At 41.6% G+C, this 14,788-nt stretch overlaps 1 protein-coding gene across 1 annotated transcript in view; it reads left to right on the top strand.

Moving 5' to 3' along the window:
* Bend6 (BEN domain containing 6) overlaps window positions 1-14,788 on the top strand; it is a 68,277-nt gene that overhangs the window by 41,955 nt on the left and 11,534 nt on the right. Inside the window, exons 4-6 of the mRNA XM_031367122.1 lie at window positions 9,839-10,059; window positions 11,594-11,786; window positions 12,714-12,850. Of these exons, the coding sequence (XP_031222982.1) occupies window positions 9,839-10,059; window positions 11,594-11,786; window positions 12,714-12,841 (542 nt within the window). The 3' untranslated portion in view covers window positions 12,842-12,850. The remainder of the gene's footprint in view (window positions 1-9,838; window positions 10,060-11,593; window positions 11,787-12,713; window positions 12,851-14,788) is intronic.

Below are 14,788 nucleotides of genomic sequence, written 5' to 3'. Positions count from 1 at the left end.
GGTCACGACTCAAAGTGGCCGTCCAATGTCAGTCTCCACATAGCGTCTGCTCTCTGTCTAATCCCAGGGTTTTAAAATCCATCATGAACTTTGATGCTCAGATTTCTGTCTGTAGTTAGTCAGACTTTCTGTTACTGGGAGAAACTCCACTGAAGGGAGGAAAGATGTATTTTGCTTCACAGAAAGAATTTGGCGGTGTCGGTGCAGGGCCGGCTAGCTCTATTGCTTTGGGCTCTAGGCAAGATAACCACACTTGAGCAAACAGGGCATGGTGTGTTGGAGCTGCTGACATTATATTTGCATCCAGGAAGAGCAAAGAAGAAAATAAGAAGAGAAAAAGACATCCCTCCATGGTCCATACTAGCCCCAACCACCACTGTCCACCACCTCCCACTAATGTCCCATGAACCATTAAGGAATAAATCAATGAGTGACAGTAGAGTCTTCGTGATTCCATCACTTCCCAAAAGCTCCAGGTCTGAATATGCTGCCTGTGATGGTTTGTATATGCTTGGCCCAGGGAGTGGCACTATTAGGAGATGTGGCCCCATTGGAGGAGGTGTGTCACTGTGGGTATGGGCTTTAAGACCTTCATCCTAGCTGCCTGGAAGCCAGTCTTCCACTAGCAGCCTTCAGATGAAGATGTAGAACTCTCAGCTCCTCCTGCACCATGCTTGCCTGGATGCTGCCATGCTCCTGCCTTGATAGTGGACTGAACCTCTGAACCTGTAAGGCAGCCCCAATTAAATGGTGTCCTTCTAAGAGTTGCCTTGGTTATGGTGTCTGTTCACAGCAGTAAAACCCTAACTAAGACGCTGCCTTAGGGACTATGCCTTCAATACGGGATCCCTTTGTGAGGATCCTTTATATCCAAACAACAACAGGTACCAAAACCTCCTCGACTCATTGTTCAGGAGCAAAGCTGAAGACTTATAGCCATCACTAATACAACTCGAGCCTCATCCCTGACCCCCTTCCTGAATCTCTTCCCTATCTTGGTTCCAGTTCTCAATCCAAAAAAATCTATAATGTTATCTCTCTGTTTTGATGCTGCTTCCACTCTTAACCTTTAAAATAGTTGTAGAAGTCAATCTCTTTTCTCAGGACCACTTCTCATACTCTTTACATTTTCTTAATGATCATTTACCAAGTAAGGGTGTTTTGCCCCCATGGCTGTCTGTGTAGCATATAGACATAGTGCCCACAGATGCCAGAATAAGAAATCAGATCCTCCAAAGTAGAGCTGCAAACAGTTGTGAGCCACCATGTGGATGCTTAGAATCCAACCCAGGGCCTCTGGAAGAGCAGCCAGCGCTCTCAACCACTGTGCTCTCTCTTCAGCACATTTTGCTCCTCTTTTCTGAGCTAGCATTATCTCTCACACAGATTCTTACGACAGCCTCCTAATAAGTCCCTGCTTACATTCTTGCTCTTAGGCCATGTGGCCTTAGTACAGCCCTGACAATCAAATATCAGCTCATGTCACCCCTCCGCTTAACTGCCATTGTCCCCCATGAACAAATTCCCACTCATTCGTGGAGAGGTGAAATTCTTTCCTTTATTTTTGGGAGGTCTGGACACTCTGCTCCCCTCCATCTTCTGGCCTCTTTTCTATACCCTCTTTGGTGTGATCCAGCTGTACTGGTCCTCCAGCTTTCCCTCTAAGAAATCAGCTAATCTTCATCATCTTTGCTGTCCCCATTCCATCTGCTCAGAGTTTTCTTCCCGGTCCCTCTGCGGATTGAACCTTCATTGATTTGAGGTCTTACTCCAAACTGACTTTAGACACACCAGCAGAGGGCATCAGATCCCCATTATAGATGGTTGGGAGTCACCATGTAATTGCTGGGAATTGAACTCAGGATCTCTGGAAGAGCAGTCAGTGCTCTTAACCGCTGAGCCATCTCTCTAGCCCTCAAACTCATCTTTTCTTAAGACTCCTTACATCTAAATTTCAATGTCTTTTTTCCCCCAGGGATTTTTTTTTCTCCCCATTCTGTCTCTCTTTTCCGCTTGATGTTTAGGCATTCATTCTGTCTCTTACGTATTTAATACTGTCGGTGTGGCTCTCCTTGCTGCACCCAGATATATGCATACCAGAATGTAACAGTAGAAACAAAGTGGCAACATTGCCTGCTGGGTGGGCCCCTGGAGCGTCAGGAGCTGCCTAAGCCTGGTGCAGTGTTCTTTCCTGCAATGTTGTATCTCAACACTGTTCCAAGAACCTAAAACAGTCTGCTGAAAAACAAAGGTCCCTGCTGTCATGGAGCCAGTGTTCATGTGTAAGCATATTCATTTATCTGTGTGGAAGGAGAATACGGACACAATGAAAAGAAACAGACTATAACAAATTATTTAATAGTTTAGATGGAAATTTTAATAGCCAAGGGAAAAAATTAAGTGATAAAGATTGGGACTTACAGGCAGGGAATCTTTTACAATTTTAAACAGCATGATCATAATTGACCTCCTTGTGAAGCTATGCTTGGGAACTAGAGACACCAGAAGATTCAAATTTCATCCTCTTAGAGTATGGATATAGAGAAGCCTCAAATAGCTTTGTGGAATGAAAGCTTCATGTGTACCTGATACTGCTACTGAGAAGTGATTGGATCAGGAGAACACTAACTTCATCAATATATTATTCCACTGGTGAGTGCTGAATAGGCTAGGGACCGGCTAGTTTTCTGTCCGCTCGACACAAGCCAGAATAATCATTTGGGAAGACGAAAACTCAACTGAGCCGGGCGGTGGTGGCACGTATGCCTTTAATCCCAGCACTTGGGAGGCAGAGGCAGGTGGATTTCTGAGTTCGAGGCCAGCCTAGTCTACGGAGTGAGTTCCAGGACAGCCAAGGCTACACAGAGAAAACCTGTCTTGGAAAAGAAAGAGAGAGAGAGGGGGGCGGGAAGGAAGGAAGAAAGAAAGAAAACTCAACTGAGAGTATGCCTCCACCAGATTGGCCAAGCCTGTGGGGCATTTTCATGGTTGGCCCATTGTGGGTGGTGCCACACCTAGTCAGGTGGTCCTGGATACCATTAGAAACAGGATAAGTAAGCCACAGAGATCAAGCCGGAGAGCAAGCCAGTAAGCAACGTTCCTCCATGGCCTCTGCTCCAGTTCCCACCCTGGCTTCCCTTCATGATAGACTTAAAAGCTGTAATGTAAAATAAGCCCTTCTCTCTCCCAGTTACTTTCTCTTGATTATGTTTTGTTATAGCAGTAAAAACCCTAACTGAGACAGACTTAGTGGGTGAGGCCTGGGTGAAGCGCATAGGACACTAAAGCTGTGCCTTTGAGGGAGTATATGTGTTCTGGTCCCTGTTGCTCTCTCTGCTGCCTTGCTGCCCTGAGATAAGCAGCTTTTTTTCCCACTATACCTACCTGCCTCCTCATTTCTGCCTTGGCCTAAAAGCAACAGAGCCAGCTGATGGTGGGTGGAGACCTCTAAAACAGTGAGCCAAGACAAATCTCCCCTCTTTTTAAGCTGCTTAGGTCAGATGTTTTCTTTCTTTCTTTCTTTCTTTTTTTTTCTTTTTGAGACAGGGTTTCTCTGTCTATCCCTGGCTGTCCTGGAACTCACTCTGTAGACCAGGGTGGCCTCAAACTCAGAAATCCACCTGCCTCTGCCTCCCAAGTGCTGGGATTAAAGGCATGTGCCACCACTGCCCGTCAGGTCAGATGTTTTCTTACGGTGACAAAGATTTAACTCATTCCCTAATAAGAGACTGTATGCTATTGTAGATGCAGTAAGTTTCCCAGCTATTCTTTAGACTTCTAATCAGAGAGCTGCTTGTTGATGGGATATATATGCCATTGTAGAAGGGCAAGTGTGAACCTAGTGTGGGGGTGGGGGGTGGGAGGGGTGTAACACTTCAAGCATACCCATCCAATACAAGTGGCAAGCAAGTGCAATGCAAGAGGAAGTATGTGGTATTCACTCTGTAGAGTGACTGCACAGCCAGGAATCAGAGTCCTCCTAACAAAGGAAACTCCAGTAAAGACTCATAAATCCCATGCTTGCTCAGCACTTAACTATCTCAGAAAGCAGAACTTAAACATGTTTTAATCTTCCTCCCACCTTGAAATGCTACCAAGAGCAAATTTAAAATAGACAGAAGCACAAGGATGAAGAAAACCCTAGAGAGGCTCACATGTAAGTGGTGCTGCTGTAATCATGGAAGCTGAGGTGCAGGTGGTAAGTACTGACTGACTTGACCTGAGCAGGTGGAAATGCTCAACACAGCGGGATGAGCCTGCCCTGAGCCGCAGAGGACCGCAGAGGGCAGATTCAAACAAAATAAGCCGAAACCATGCTGGCAAATTGATGAGAGCTGTAGGAATCATACTCATGAAAAGCTAGTGGCGTGAAACTCAGAAGAAAATCCTACCCAAAGACTTATCCAAACCACAAATTCTTTTTTTTTTTTTTTTTTTTTTTTTTTTTTTTTTTGGTTTTCCAGACAGGGTTTCTCTGTATAGCCCTGGCTGTCCTGGAACTCACTCTGTAGACCCAGCTGGCCTCAAACTCAGAAATCCACCTGCCTCTGCTTCCCAAGTGCTAGGACTAAAGGCATGCACCACCACTGCCTGGCCACAAATTCTTAAATATACCATCATTTCTGGGCCACATCAGAAGCTGAGTTTTCTTTCAAGAGAAGCCCAATCAAAGCTATGGATTCAGGGACATTGGCACATCTAAGAAAAAGAGTGTATGGTTACATGAGAAACTATATAGGTTAATGAGATGGCTCAGAGGATAATAAATTCACTCGACACCAAGCCCTATGACCTGAGTTTGATTCCCCAGTACCATGTGATGGAAGGAGAGAACTGATCACTACGAGGTCTTCCTCTGGCTTTCACATGTGCACATGTATGCACACACATGTGCATGTGCATACAATAAGAATACATAAGATGTAAAAAGAAAATAATACACAAAAATGTTCTAACATGGGATACAGGAAATGAAAACAAGGCAGATATTAGAAGAAAATCCACTAAGAAAAGATTCTTAGGCTGGCGAGATGGCTCAGAGGGTAAGAGCACTGACTGTTCTTCCAAAGGTCCTGAGTTCGGATCCCAGCAACCACATGGTGGCTCACAACCACCCATAATGAGATCTGACACCCTCTTCTAGTACGTCTGACAGCTACAGTGAATTACACCGGAGGGGAGCGGGGGCCAGAGCGAGCAGGGGGCCGGAGCCAGCAGGGTGGGAGCTCAGTTCCCAGCAGCCACAAGATGGCTCACCGCCATCTGTATAGCTACAGTGTATTCATACACATAAAATAAATAAATAAATCTTTTAAGAAAAGTGTCACAGTTACCTTTATAAAAAAAAAAATTCTGTACCCATGAAACAAGAACAGAGTAATTCTCCAAAAGGCATATTCAAAGAACTAGAATTTAGAAATGCAATAGACTATCTGGAAGTGAAAGTTAAGAAAATATTATGGAATTAGAGCAAGAAGACAAATAAAAGGGAAATAAACATTATTAAGCAAATACAGAATTAGTCTTAACACCCAAACAAGAAACCCTAAAAAAACAGAAGTCATGTTTTAAGGAATTCATAGTATCTTTCTAGAGCTAAAGAGTATACATTTCCAGAACAGAAGATGCTTACTGAGAGAAATACATTTACATACTTGAGCTATTGGTGTAGCTTGGTGACAGAGTACTTGCTTAGTAGTCACAAAATGCCAGGATCAATTCCTTTCACCACCATCTTTAATAATTGACCAAACTATCCTTAAATTAATCTGAAGGAATAAGCGAGCCATACTACTTAAGAATATTCTGAAAAAGAAGGCCGTGTGTGTGAAGCGGTTCACTGCTAATCTGAGGAGTAGCCAAACGCTATTGTCTGACTGCTCGGAGTGCTCACCAGCTGCCCACATGAGTAGTTTCTGTCTTTCCATCTCAGAGATGAAGAAACGGAAGCATAGGGTGGTTAAGAAACTTGCACAAGGCTACACAGATAGTAGATGGTTGGGCATGTTACCCCACAGTTAGAAGTGATGGGCAGCCATTGGGGGGGAGGGAGCATAATGTACACCCTTATAGAGCCTAGTCTATGAGAAGGAATATCCTAGGGTCAGAAGGACCCAGAGTTTAGTTAAGAGGAAGCATTGAAGGGAGGGCCAATACCACATTGGTCCAAGCTCTGTTGACTGAAGAACTGTATATAGGTTTTTGTTTTTTAACATTGTGCCATTTTGGAGATGAGAGTTTCCTCTAGAAGAAGAAAACAAAAACAAAAAATGTTAACTGGGATGCTGTTGTAGGATATTTGATTACACTGTGAACCCTGAGATTCTGTTATTTACTGGGGAAAAAAAAAACCTGTTTCTAGTTGTGGTGTGGCTCAGCCTTAGCACACACCTTTAATCCAGGAGCTTTCTGTTTATTGTAAACAGGATTTAATAAAGTCAACCATAGGACAAGAGGTGGAGGAAGCAACCAGTTGACTGGGAGTGAACAGAGAAAAAACCATAGAGAGTAGAGGAAGTCAGGAGGATGGATAGAGAGACACACAGGAAGTAGAAGGGAAGGATGTTCAGTTTGAAAGGTTTTTGAGATGGTGTGGAGGAGAGCTTTTTTTTTTTTTTTTTTTTTTTTTTTTTTTTTTTTTTTTTTTTTTTTTTAATTTCCTTTTTTTTGGAACTTCAGCTGATGGGGGAAGTCATCTGGGTGCTTTGTCTGCCTCTCTGAGCTAGCAAGCTTTCACACCAGCATATGACTCCCAAGTCACCTTTTATTGTTGACTCAAGAAAAAGGGCTCTGCAGAGCCATTTAGCATTGTGACCTGAGTCTTGAAAACATGTGTACCTAGTGACCCTACTATGCTCTTGAAACTCTTCAGTATTGACATGATCAGAGATATCACAATTTGTGTCTTCTAATGGCAATCTATCCATAGGTGAACTGATTATTCATCACAGTGTATAAATTGCAGAGTAGTAGGATACTAGTTAGCAAAATTAGTAATTGATTATACACACAGTGTGAATGAATTTTAGAGTATTATGCAGAACAAACAAAGAAAAGATCAAAATGCAAAGTGGAAGGTATATTTTGGAAGCTGCTCATGTTTTAAAACAAACAAAACTTGTCCACATCGAAAGCAAGGGATTTTTCTTACAAGGCCATGAAGAACTTCCTGGCTCAAACTCATCCCCTTTTCTTGCCTTATGTCTTCTTTTAACTTTGTAAGTTAGACTTCAAAATCCATGTGTTCCAAGAAGAATTGATCAAACAGGCAAAACATTCACCCACCATCCTTAATCGGAAGGAGATCTGGAACACAATGCTGTGTGTCAGTATGGTTCTAATTTTGTAATATAGTGAAAACCAACAGAGATGAGAAAGTGGAAATGAGAAAGGCATTGCACGATGCACATGTACAACCTTTGTGATCAGAGAAACCCGTAAAGAGCCTTGAAGCCCCACTTGACGTCGGATTCCCTCTTCTCTACATTCCAACTTTGGCACTTCTGCTCTTCGAGTGCAGAGAGCATGTGTTTCTCTGCCTCTGATGGCTCTCTCCTTCTCTGTGGCTATTTAATTTCTGCTTCATCCCCTCAGAGAAAGACCTTGCCCTCCCTGAGCCCAACCCTCCCTGTTATAGCCTAGGTCAGACCCCTGCACTAATTGCTTTTGCTGTTACTCTGACAAAACACCTAATATAAGCAGCTTAAAGAAGGAGAGATTTCCTTTGGCTCATAGTTTGTGCGTGTCTGCTTCTGTTTGAGGGCCTAGAGTGAGGGAGTACATTGGTGGAGAAGTGGCTGATGTCAGAGTAGAGAAGAAGCAGAGAAAGCAAACCAGGGACCAGGGACCAGGTATAACATTCAAAGCATCGATGGGACCCCTTCCTCCAGGTAGACCCACCTCCTAAAGTTTCTACACCTGGTTGGAATCCAGCCACTCAACAAGTGAACCTTCAGTGATGTTGCATATAAAAGCCAGAGCACACTTCATTTGTCTTCATGACTCCTATACATTTTCATTTCTGTGGGTCTACAAGCTATCCTCTAAAATGGCAAACTTGACCTAACTTGACACTAACAACAAAATTGAGAATTTTTCCCATACCACCCCTGTTGCTAGGAAGAAACAAAACTAACAGAACTCATTGAAACCCATTATAGTTACAGTTGCATTTGGCTAGGGGGTAGGATGGAAGGGGGATTACAAAGTAGATTACAAAGAAAGCAGAGTCTAGGCTATCAAATCTAAAGCTATTATGATGGATACTTAGTCTCACCAACAACATTGTGACTGTACATAGAATATTGACCCTTAGGAGGCTCCTCAGAGCTATGGTGCCCAAAGACTTCCTGAAACTTTGTTACATAAGGATGATGGGTTTATTGATTGCCCATGGGTTTGAACACTGTCATTAGTGGGTTGTTTTTTTTTTTTTTTTTTTTTTTTATGATTTCTGTGTCCAATCTTACTTCAGACTATTGGGTATGGAAGGGCTCAACTCCTAGAAGTCTCATTAGCATAAACTCCTAGGTGTGATCTCAGGGATTCACCACCTTTAGCACACACCCCTATTGCTTTAGGAAAATCCAAGGGTTTACCTTGCTCCTATTCAGTACAGAATTGCTGATTAAGTGTCAGCACATGGGGAGTGCTTAATGTACTTCCTGAAAGAGCAAGCAAGGAGATTTTTCTTTATTAAAATTTCCTGCTAACACAGCACGCATGTCCTGATTTGAATACATCTTCAGTTATTGTAAGGATTATAGTTCAACAATATGCCTGATAAAGACACTCCCCAAAAAGGAACTCAGAGGCTTCCCGCTACAATAAATAGAACCTTCAACCACTAAGTGAGGAGTTAAATTAGGCAGAGTCCAAGGTCTCTTCCAGCTCCAACGACAAGCTATTTTTCCTTAGAAAACAAACAAGCTATAGCAAAAAGATGAGTGTACAGGGTTCCATGAAACTTTGAGTATGTAACTTTCCAATAACAAAGAAACAGAATAAGTCAGTTGATCTCCAAAACTCGTCTTTAATATGTGACAACATGGGTTTGAGTTGCAGCAGTACAGAATGATTAGTTTAGTTTGAAGAAATTTGGCTCCCTGGTTAAACAATCAGAAACCTTATTTTGATCCATGGTTAACTGTATCATGGCACTTACACTGGCGTAAGGTGAGTTCCTAGGAGGTGACTGATAAAGGTATGTCACTACACAAGAGCTTTGGAGTCCTCAAAGCGTAGTCCTAGCAATTAGAGAAGAACCAACTTTTTTTTTTGTTTTTTGTTTTTATTAGATATTTTCTTTATTTACATGTCATGATTTCTCCTTTCCCAGTTTCCTCTCCAAAAAACAAACAAACAAACAACAATAACAAACCCCTGTTGCCTCCCCCCTCCCCATGCTTGCCACCTCACCTTCTCCCACTTATTGGCCCTGGCATTCCCCTACACTGGGGCACAGAACCTTCACAAGGCCAAGGGCCTCTCCTCCCATTGATGATCGACTTTGCAATCCTCTATTATACAAATGCTGCCAGAACAATCAGTCCCACCATGTATAGTCCTTGGTTGGTGATTGAGTCCCTGGGAGCTCTGAGAGTACTAGTTAGTTCATATTGTTAAGAACCAACTTTTGAAACATTGTTTTTAGTCCAAAATAAGGCATTGACATTCAAATCAGTGTTTCAAAACTCCTTACCAAACAGATTAGTACAAGAAGTAAAAAATTCTAGATGCCTTTGCAGCACACACATGCACACAAACGCGCACACGCGCACACACAAATGCCATGCTACTAATGGGTTTGTAAAACGCTCCTTTTCTGTTGCCGTTCCAGTGTTACCGCAGGCAGTCACCCAGTTTGAAGAACTGGTTGGAATGGCAGAGACCCTCCTTAAGAGTGGAGGAGCTATGTCCACACCAGCGTCTACCCTCTGGAGAGCAACAAACAACTCCTCTCCAGATTCGTTTGCCTCTCTGTGCAGTAATTCCAACTCCACTTCCAGCTCCCCGAGTTCCGTGAAGGCTGACGAAGAGCAGCATCCTGGTGAGAAGCAGGTGGGTTGGAATATCTTTCCTCTGACTCTCTGGAAACTAAAAGAGGGGTGAGGCAGTGGGGTGCCACCACCAGATAAAGTCTAGATGGATTTAGGTTTTTACCGTTAGAATCCTATCAGGAGAAATCACCTTATTTTAATGATGATAGCTAATATTTGTGAAACAGACTCCGAGTTTAGAAAACTAAAAACAAATTAATTGGGGGGGGGCATACATGCAGCTTTTGAACTATAAAATTCTTACACCAGTTACAGAAGTAGGACTTACGCATTAAAGTCTTTGTGTCACCGAGAGACATGTAGGCCTCTGCCTGCTCCATGTGCACAATCGTTTGGTTTTCCCTGTTCCTCCGAATTAAAAAGACTGAAACTAAAAAGTGTAAAAACAAAAAATTGTTAAAATCAGGTATAAACCTAAGAAAATGGCTCTTCTGAGGTGGTAATGAAGTACCAAATCTGAGTATATGTATGTATATGTGTTTGTGTATATGTATGTATATGTATATGTATATGTATATGTATGTATAATTTCTGAGTATCCTCAGAATCTGAGTACCTGAATCTTTGTAGATAATTTCCTATTGCCGTGCAATAGAATACCACAAACTCTGTGATGTCAGGTAATACAAATTTATATCTCAGAGTTCTCTGAAGTCCAGAATCCAATACAGAGCCCACTGACATGAACCCGATGTATGGAGGGACGTTCTTCATGGGAGCCTCTAAAAGGGAGTCTGTTTCCTGCTCACCGTTTGGGTCACCAATGTAGAATCTGGTTTCTAGTGGTAGAAATGAATTTCCAGTTTCCTTTCTGGCTGCAGAAGTCCCCCTCACGCTTGGCATAGGCTATCTCGCAGCTAAGCCCCCTCACGCTTGGCATGGGCTATCTCGCAGCTAAGCCCCCTCACGCTTGGCATAGGCTATCTCGCAGCTAAGCCCCCGTGTTACATCTTTCCTCTTACTTTGTTCTCTTGGTGGTGGTGGTGGGTTTTTGGACCCTCCTTTCTACCTCCATCATTGGCTTTTAGGACTCATTGAGCTATCCTGGCTGATCCAGATTTCCCATCTCAAAATGCTGAACTTTAAAATACATTTCCCCAACGAAGTAATATATCTACAGGAACAGGAGGTTTAGAGGACGCATCTTTTGAGGGCCATGGTTCTCCCAAACAGTTAAATATGAAGCGATGAAGATAAGGTTGACCTTAAGGCATCACATTTAGGTGATCCATTTAATTTGCATATGTTTGATGCAGAAACCTCACAAAGGCTGACAGACATTTCAGATATTATGATTTCATCTGAGATGAAAAATATATACTAAAGGTACAAAATATCTTAAAGAGTAAATACCACCTTAAAAAGTAGATACCACCTTAAAGAGTAAATACCACCTTAAGGAGTAAATAACACCTTAAAGAGTAAGTACCACCTTAAAGAGTATTGCTGGGGTTTCGTATGTCTTAATTAGCATTTTTTATTTTTCCAGGTATCCTCTCTTTTTCTAATTTCAGTTATCATTTCTTATTTTGTAGTTCACGATTGAGAGATGGCAGATTGCCCGTTGTAATAAGAGCAAGCCTCAGAAATTTATTAATGATTTAATGCAAGTACTTTACACAAATGAATACATGGCCACACACAGTCTGACTGGGGCAAAATCCTCTACTTCAAGGGACAAGGTTGTAAAACCAGCTATGAATCAGAATGAAGTTCAAGAAATCATAGGTGAACATTTGATTGCATTGTATTTTCCCCACAAACCTGAAATGATGTTACCATTCACAGTTGGGTTATTATTTTTTTCAGTCCTTTCTTTGTTTTGTTTTGGTTTCAGATTTTTTTTGTGAAAAAAATTAGAATCATCTCATATTGTTGTTAAATATGAAAAGATAAGGAAACTAAAGTCTGGGCATGGTGGTGTGAACTTGTAATCTCAATGCTTGCGAGATGGGTGAGGGAGGGGTGGAGCTCAGGGTCATCCTAGGCTCCACAGCGGAGTTAGCAGCCAGCCTAGGTTGCACAAGACCTTGTCTCAGACACGGGAAAAAAATGGATACTGAACTAAAAGTGTCCAAAGTGGAGAAGTTTGGACTAATAAAACTCAAAGCTTCAGAAATTAACAACGTTAGTGTTTTAAAATGTAATGTAACAATTTGTATCGCTTTCTCTTTCTTAGTTATCTCCCTTGTGTTTCTTTCTAGAAAGAGATCGTTTTAACCATATAGTTTTAAAATTAGTGAGTCTCCTTTAAAATGATCTACCTTTCCCAATTTTTGTTTTGTTTTGTGCAACTATCCAAAGGGAAAAAAAGTTAGAGACTCTCTGACCAAGCTCTTTACTTACTGTTTCTTAATAAGTGATCAAGTTTTTTTTTACTAATAGTAGAGAGGAATAAAAATCAATTATTGGAAGCTTCGAGCAAAGAAATCATGGAGTTCATAGCTAGCAGACGAGTTAAAGCTGCCTAGTGTCACGGAGCGACAAACATGCATGATTTATGGATAGTATCACCCTTCTGGGACCGTATTCATCTGCTTAAATAAGTCATGGCTTCTTTTGTAAAACAGAGACAAAGCTGTGTTTTTGCCTCAGTTCACAGGATGCAAACTCCTCACCAAGTGCACTTGTGCGTGCCGCTGTGATCTCTTACAGGAGTAACGAAGCAGGTGTTTCCCAGCGCAGACGACGTCTCAATCAGACGGATGATAGGACAGAAGCTGAATAACTGCACGAAGAAGCCGAACGTGAGCAGAGCTCCTAACTCTCAGGATATTAAATAGATCCTGATGGTATGTCTGTCAAGCCCTCACTCCCTTCCGTACAACAAACTATGCTGCTGTATCTGCCAACTGGAATTTTCCTGACACAGTAGCTGAGAGGTTCCAGTCAGGAGAAGAGCCACACCTTCCTGACAGAAGAAAGTAAGAGGAAGCCATCAAAATACCCCAGTCTGCGGGGTGATGGCGCATGCCTTTAATCCCAGCACTTGGGAGACAGAGGTAGGCAGATTTCTGAGTTCAAGGCCAGCCTGGTCTACAGAGTGAGTTCCAGGATAGCCAGGGCTACACAGAGAAACCCTGTCTCAAAAAAAACAAAAACAAACAAACAAGCAAACAAAAAAGATACCGCAGTCTCCTTCAAAGGTGTACCTCAATAACCAGAAGAACCCTATTAGGCCCAAACTCCCAGAGTTCCTAATGTCTTCCCAAAAGCACTGAGCAGGAGACAAGGCATTTAACGCATGTGCCTTTGGGGGCACATGTACATTTTTTCTGTCAGGAAGGTGTCTCTTCGCCTGACTGAACCTCTCAGATACTGAGATGGGTACTTGTATATCTTAAAATCAGGTGCTATAATTTAATAAGGTTGTTTTTTTTTCCCAAAACATCTGTAATTTTCTCTTCTGGGTCATTCATCGTACAGAAGCATAAAGGCAGACCTTACCCTACCTTGCCTCACACCCCGACACCCAAAGTAGTCTTCAGGAAAATGACTGTGATAGCTGTTCTTGGTCAAATTGACTACATCTAGAATTAATGTAGCACCCAAGTAGCAGGCTATACCTGCGAGGGGTATTTTTTTCCTTACTGAATCATTTAAGGTGGGAAGACCTATCCTTAAACTAGGCCACATGTTCTGGTGGCAGCCTACATAAAGGACATGGAAGAAGCTCACTCCCGATGGCAAACTCATTTCTTCACCAACGTTGGAGCCTACGTCTTTGGGATTCCAATGTATACTAAAGACCAGCTGAGACATCCACTCTTATGGATGGAACCAATATTGGATTCTTGAACTTTCTGTTGGTAGATAGCCATTGTGGGACTAAGAATCATTCACATATATACAAACACATATATATAATGCTATATCACATATATATAACTCTACATCATATACATGTGTATATGTATCTTGTACACATATATGCATTTGCTTTTTTACCTTTTTTAAATTTTGTCATATTCTTTAAAATTCATAAAATATTGTAACAATAAAAATGAGTAGTATAAAAGTTGTTTGATATAAAACAATAATCACTTGAACAGTCTTATGTAGATGCTTTCCTACAGCAATACTGAAAATATGTATGTTTTTCTCAATATAAATTTTAAATAACTCCAAACATATTAACTATATATTTTAAAATAATACATCACTACTAGTTTGTTTAAATGAACATAAATAGATAAAGTCTCTTTGGTTGGTTGGTTGGTTGGTTGGTTGGTTTTTAGTAGAGCTTAAAATCTTGGCTCTTACTGTGGTACAAGGCCAAAATAAGAACACTTTTTAGACATTGGATTTCATTGTAATAAGGCTGTACTTCAATGACCCTCACATCACCAAAGGATTTTACCTCCATCGTAGCTAAGCTGAGAATTGACAGTTCTGCTGCACCAAGAAATGAATTGTAGGCTGGATTTTTGGATACAGACTTCCTGCTATGGTCAAAGCTATTTGACTGGAGTGAGTGACTTCATTCTCAGCCCACAGAGAACAGGTTACATTCTTTAAGAAATGGTGTATGTATTAAGGTATCCATAAAGTCATTCACCAATTGTTTCAATGAACAATGGTTCTGCTTGGAGGGTGATACAGACATTAGGTGAGGGTAAGAATCTGGATCATTGGCTGTGATAGTTTGGAAAAGCACATATTAGAAAAAGAGTAACTTATAAAGTCCTCTTCTTCAAACTTGATACAATAGTTACAAACATCAAGCAAAG

Source organism: Mastomys coucha, unplaced genomic scaffold (assembly GCF_008632895.1).
Source record: "Mastomys coucha isolate ucsf_1 unplaced genomic scaffold, UCSF_Mcou_1 pScaffold14, whole genome shotgun sequence".
Classification (NCBI taxonomy): domain Eukaryota; kingdom Metazoa; phylum Chordata; class Mammalia; order Rodentia; family Muridae; genus Mastomys; species Mastomys coucha.
The sequence above is the reverse complement of the archived record's forward strand: the minus strand, read 5'-3'. Positions and strand labels throughout refer to the sequence as shown.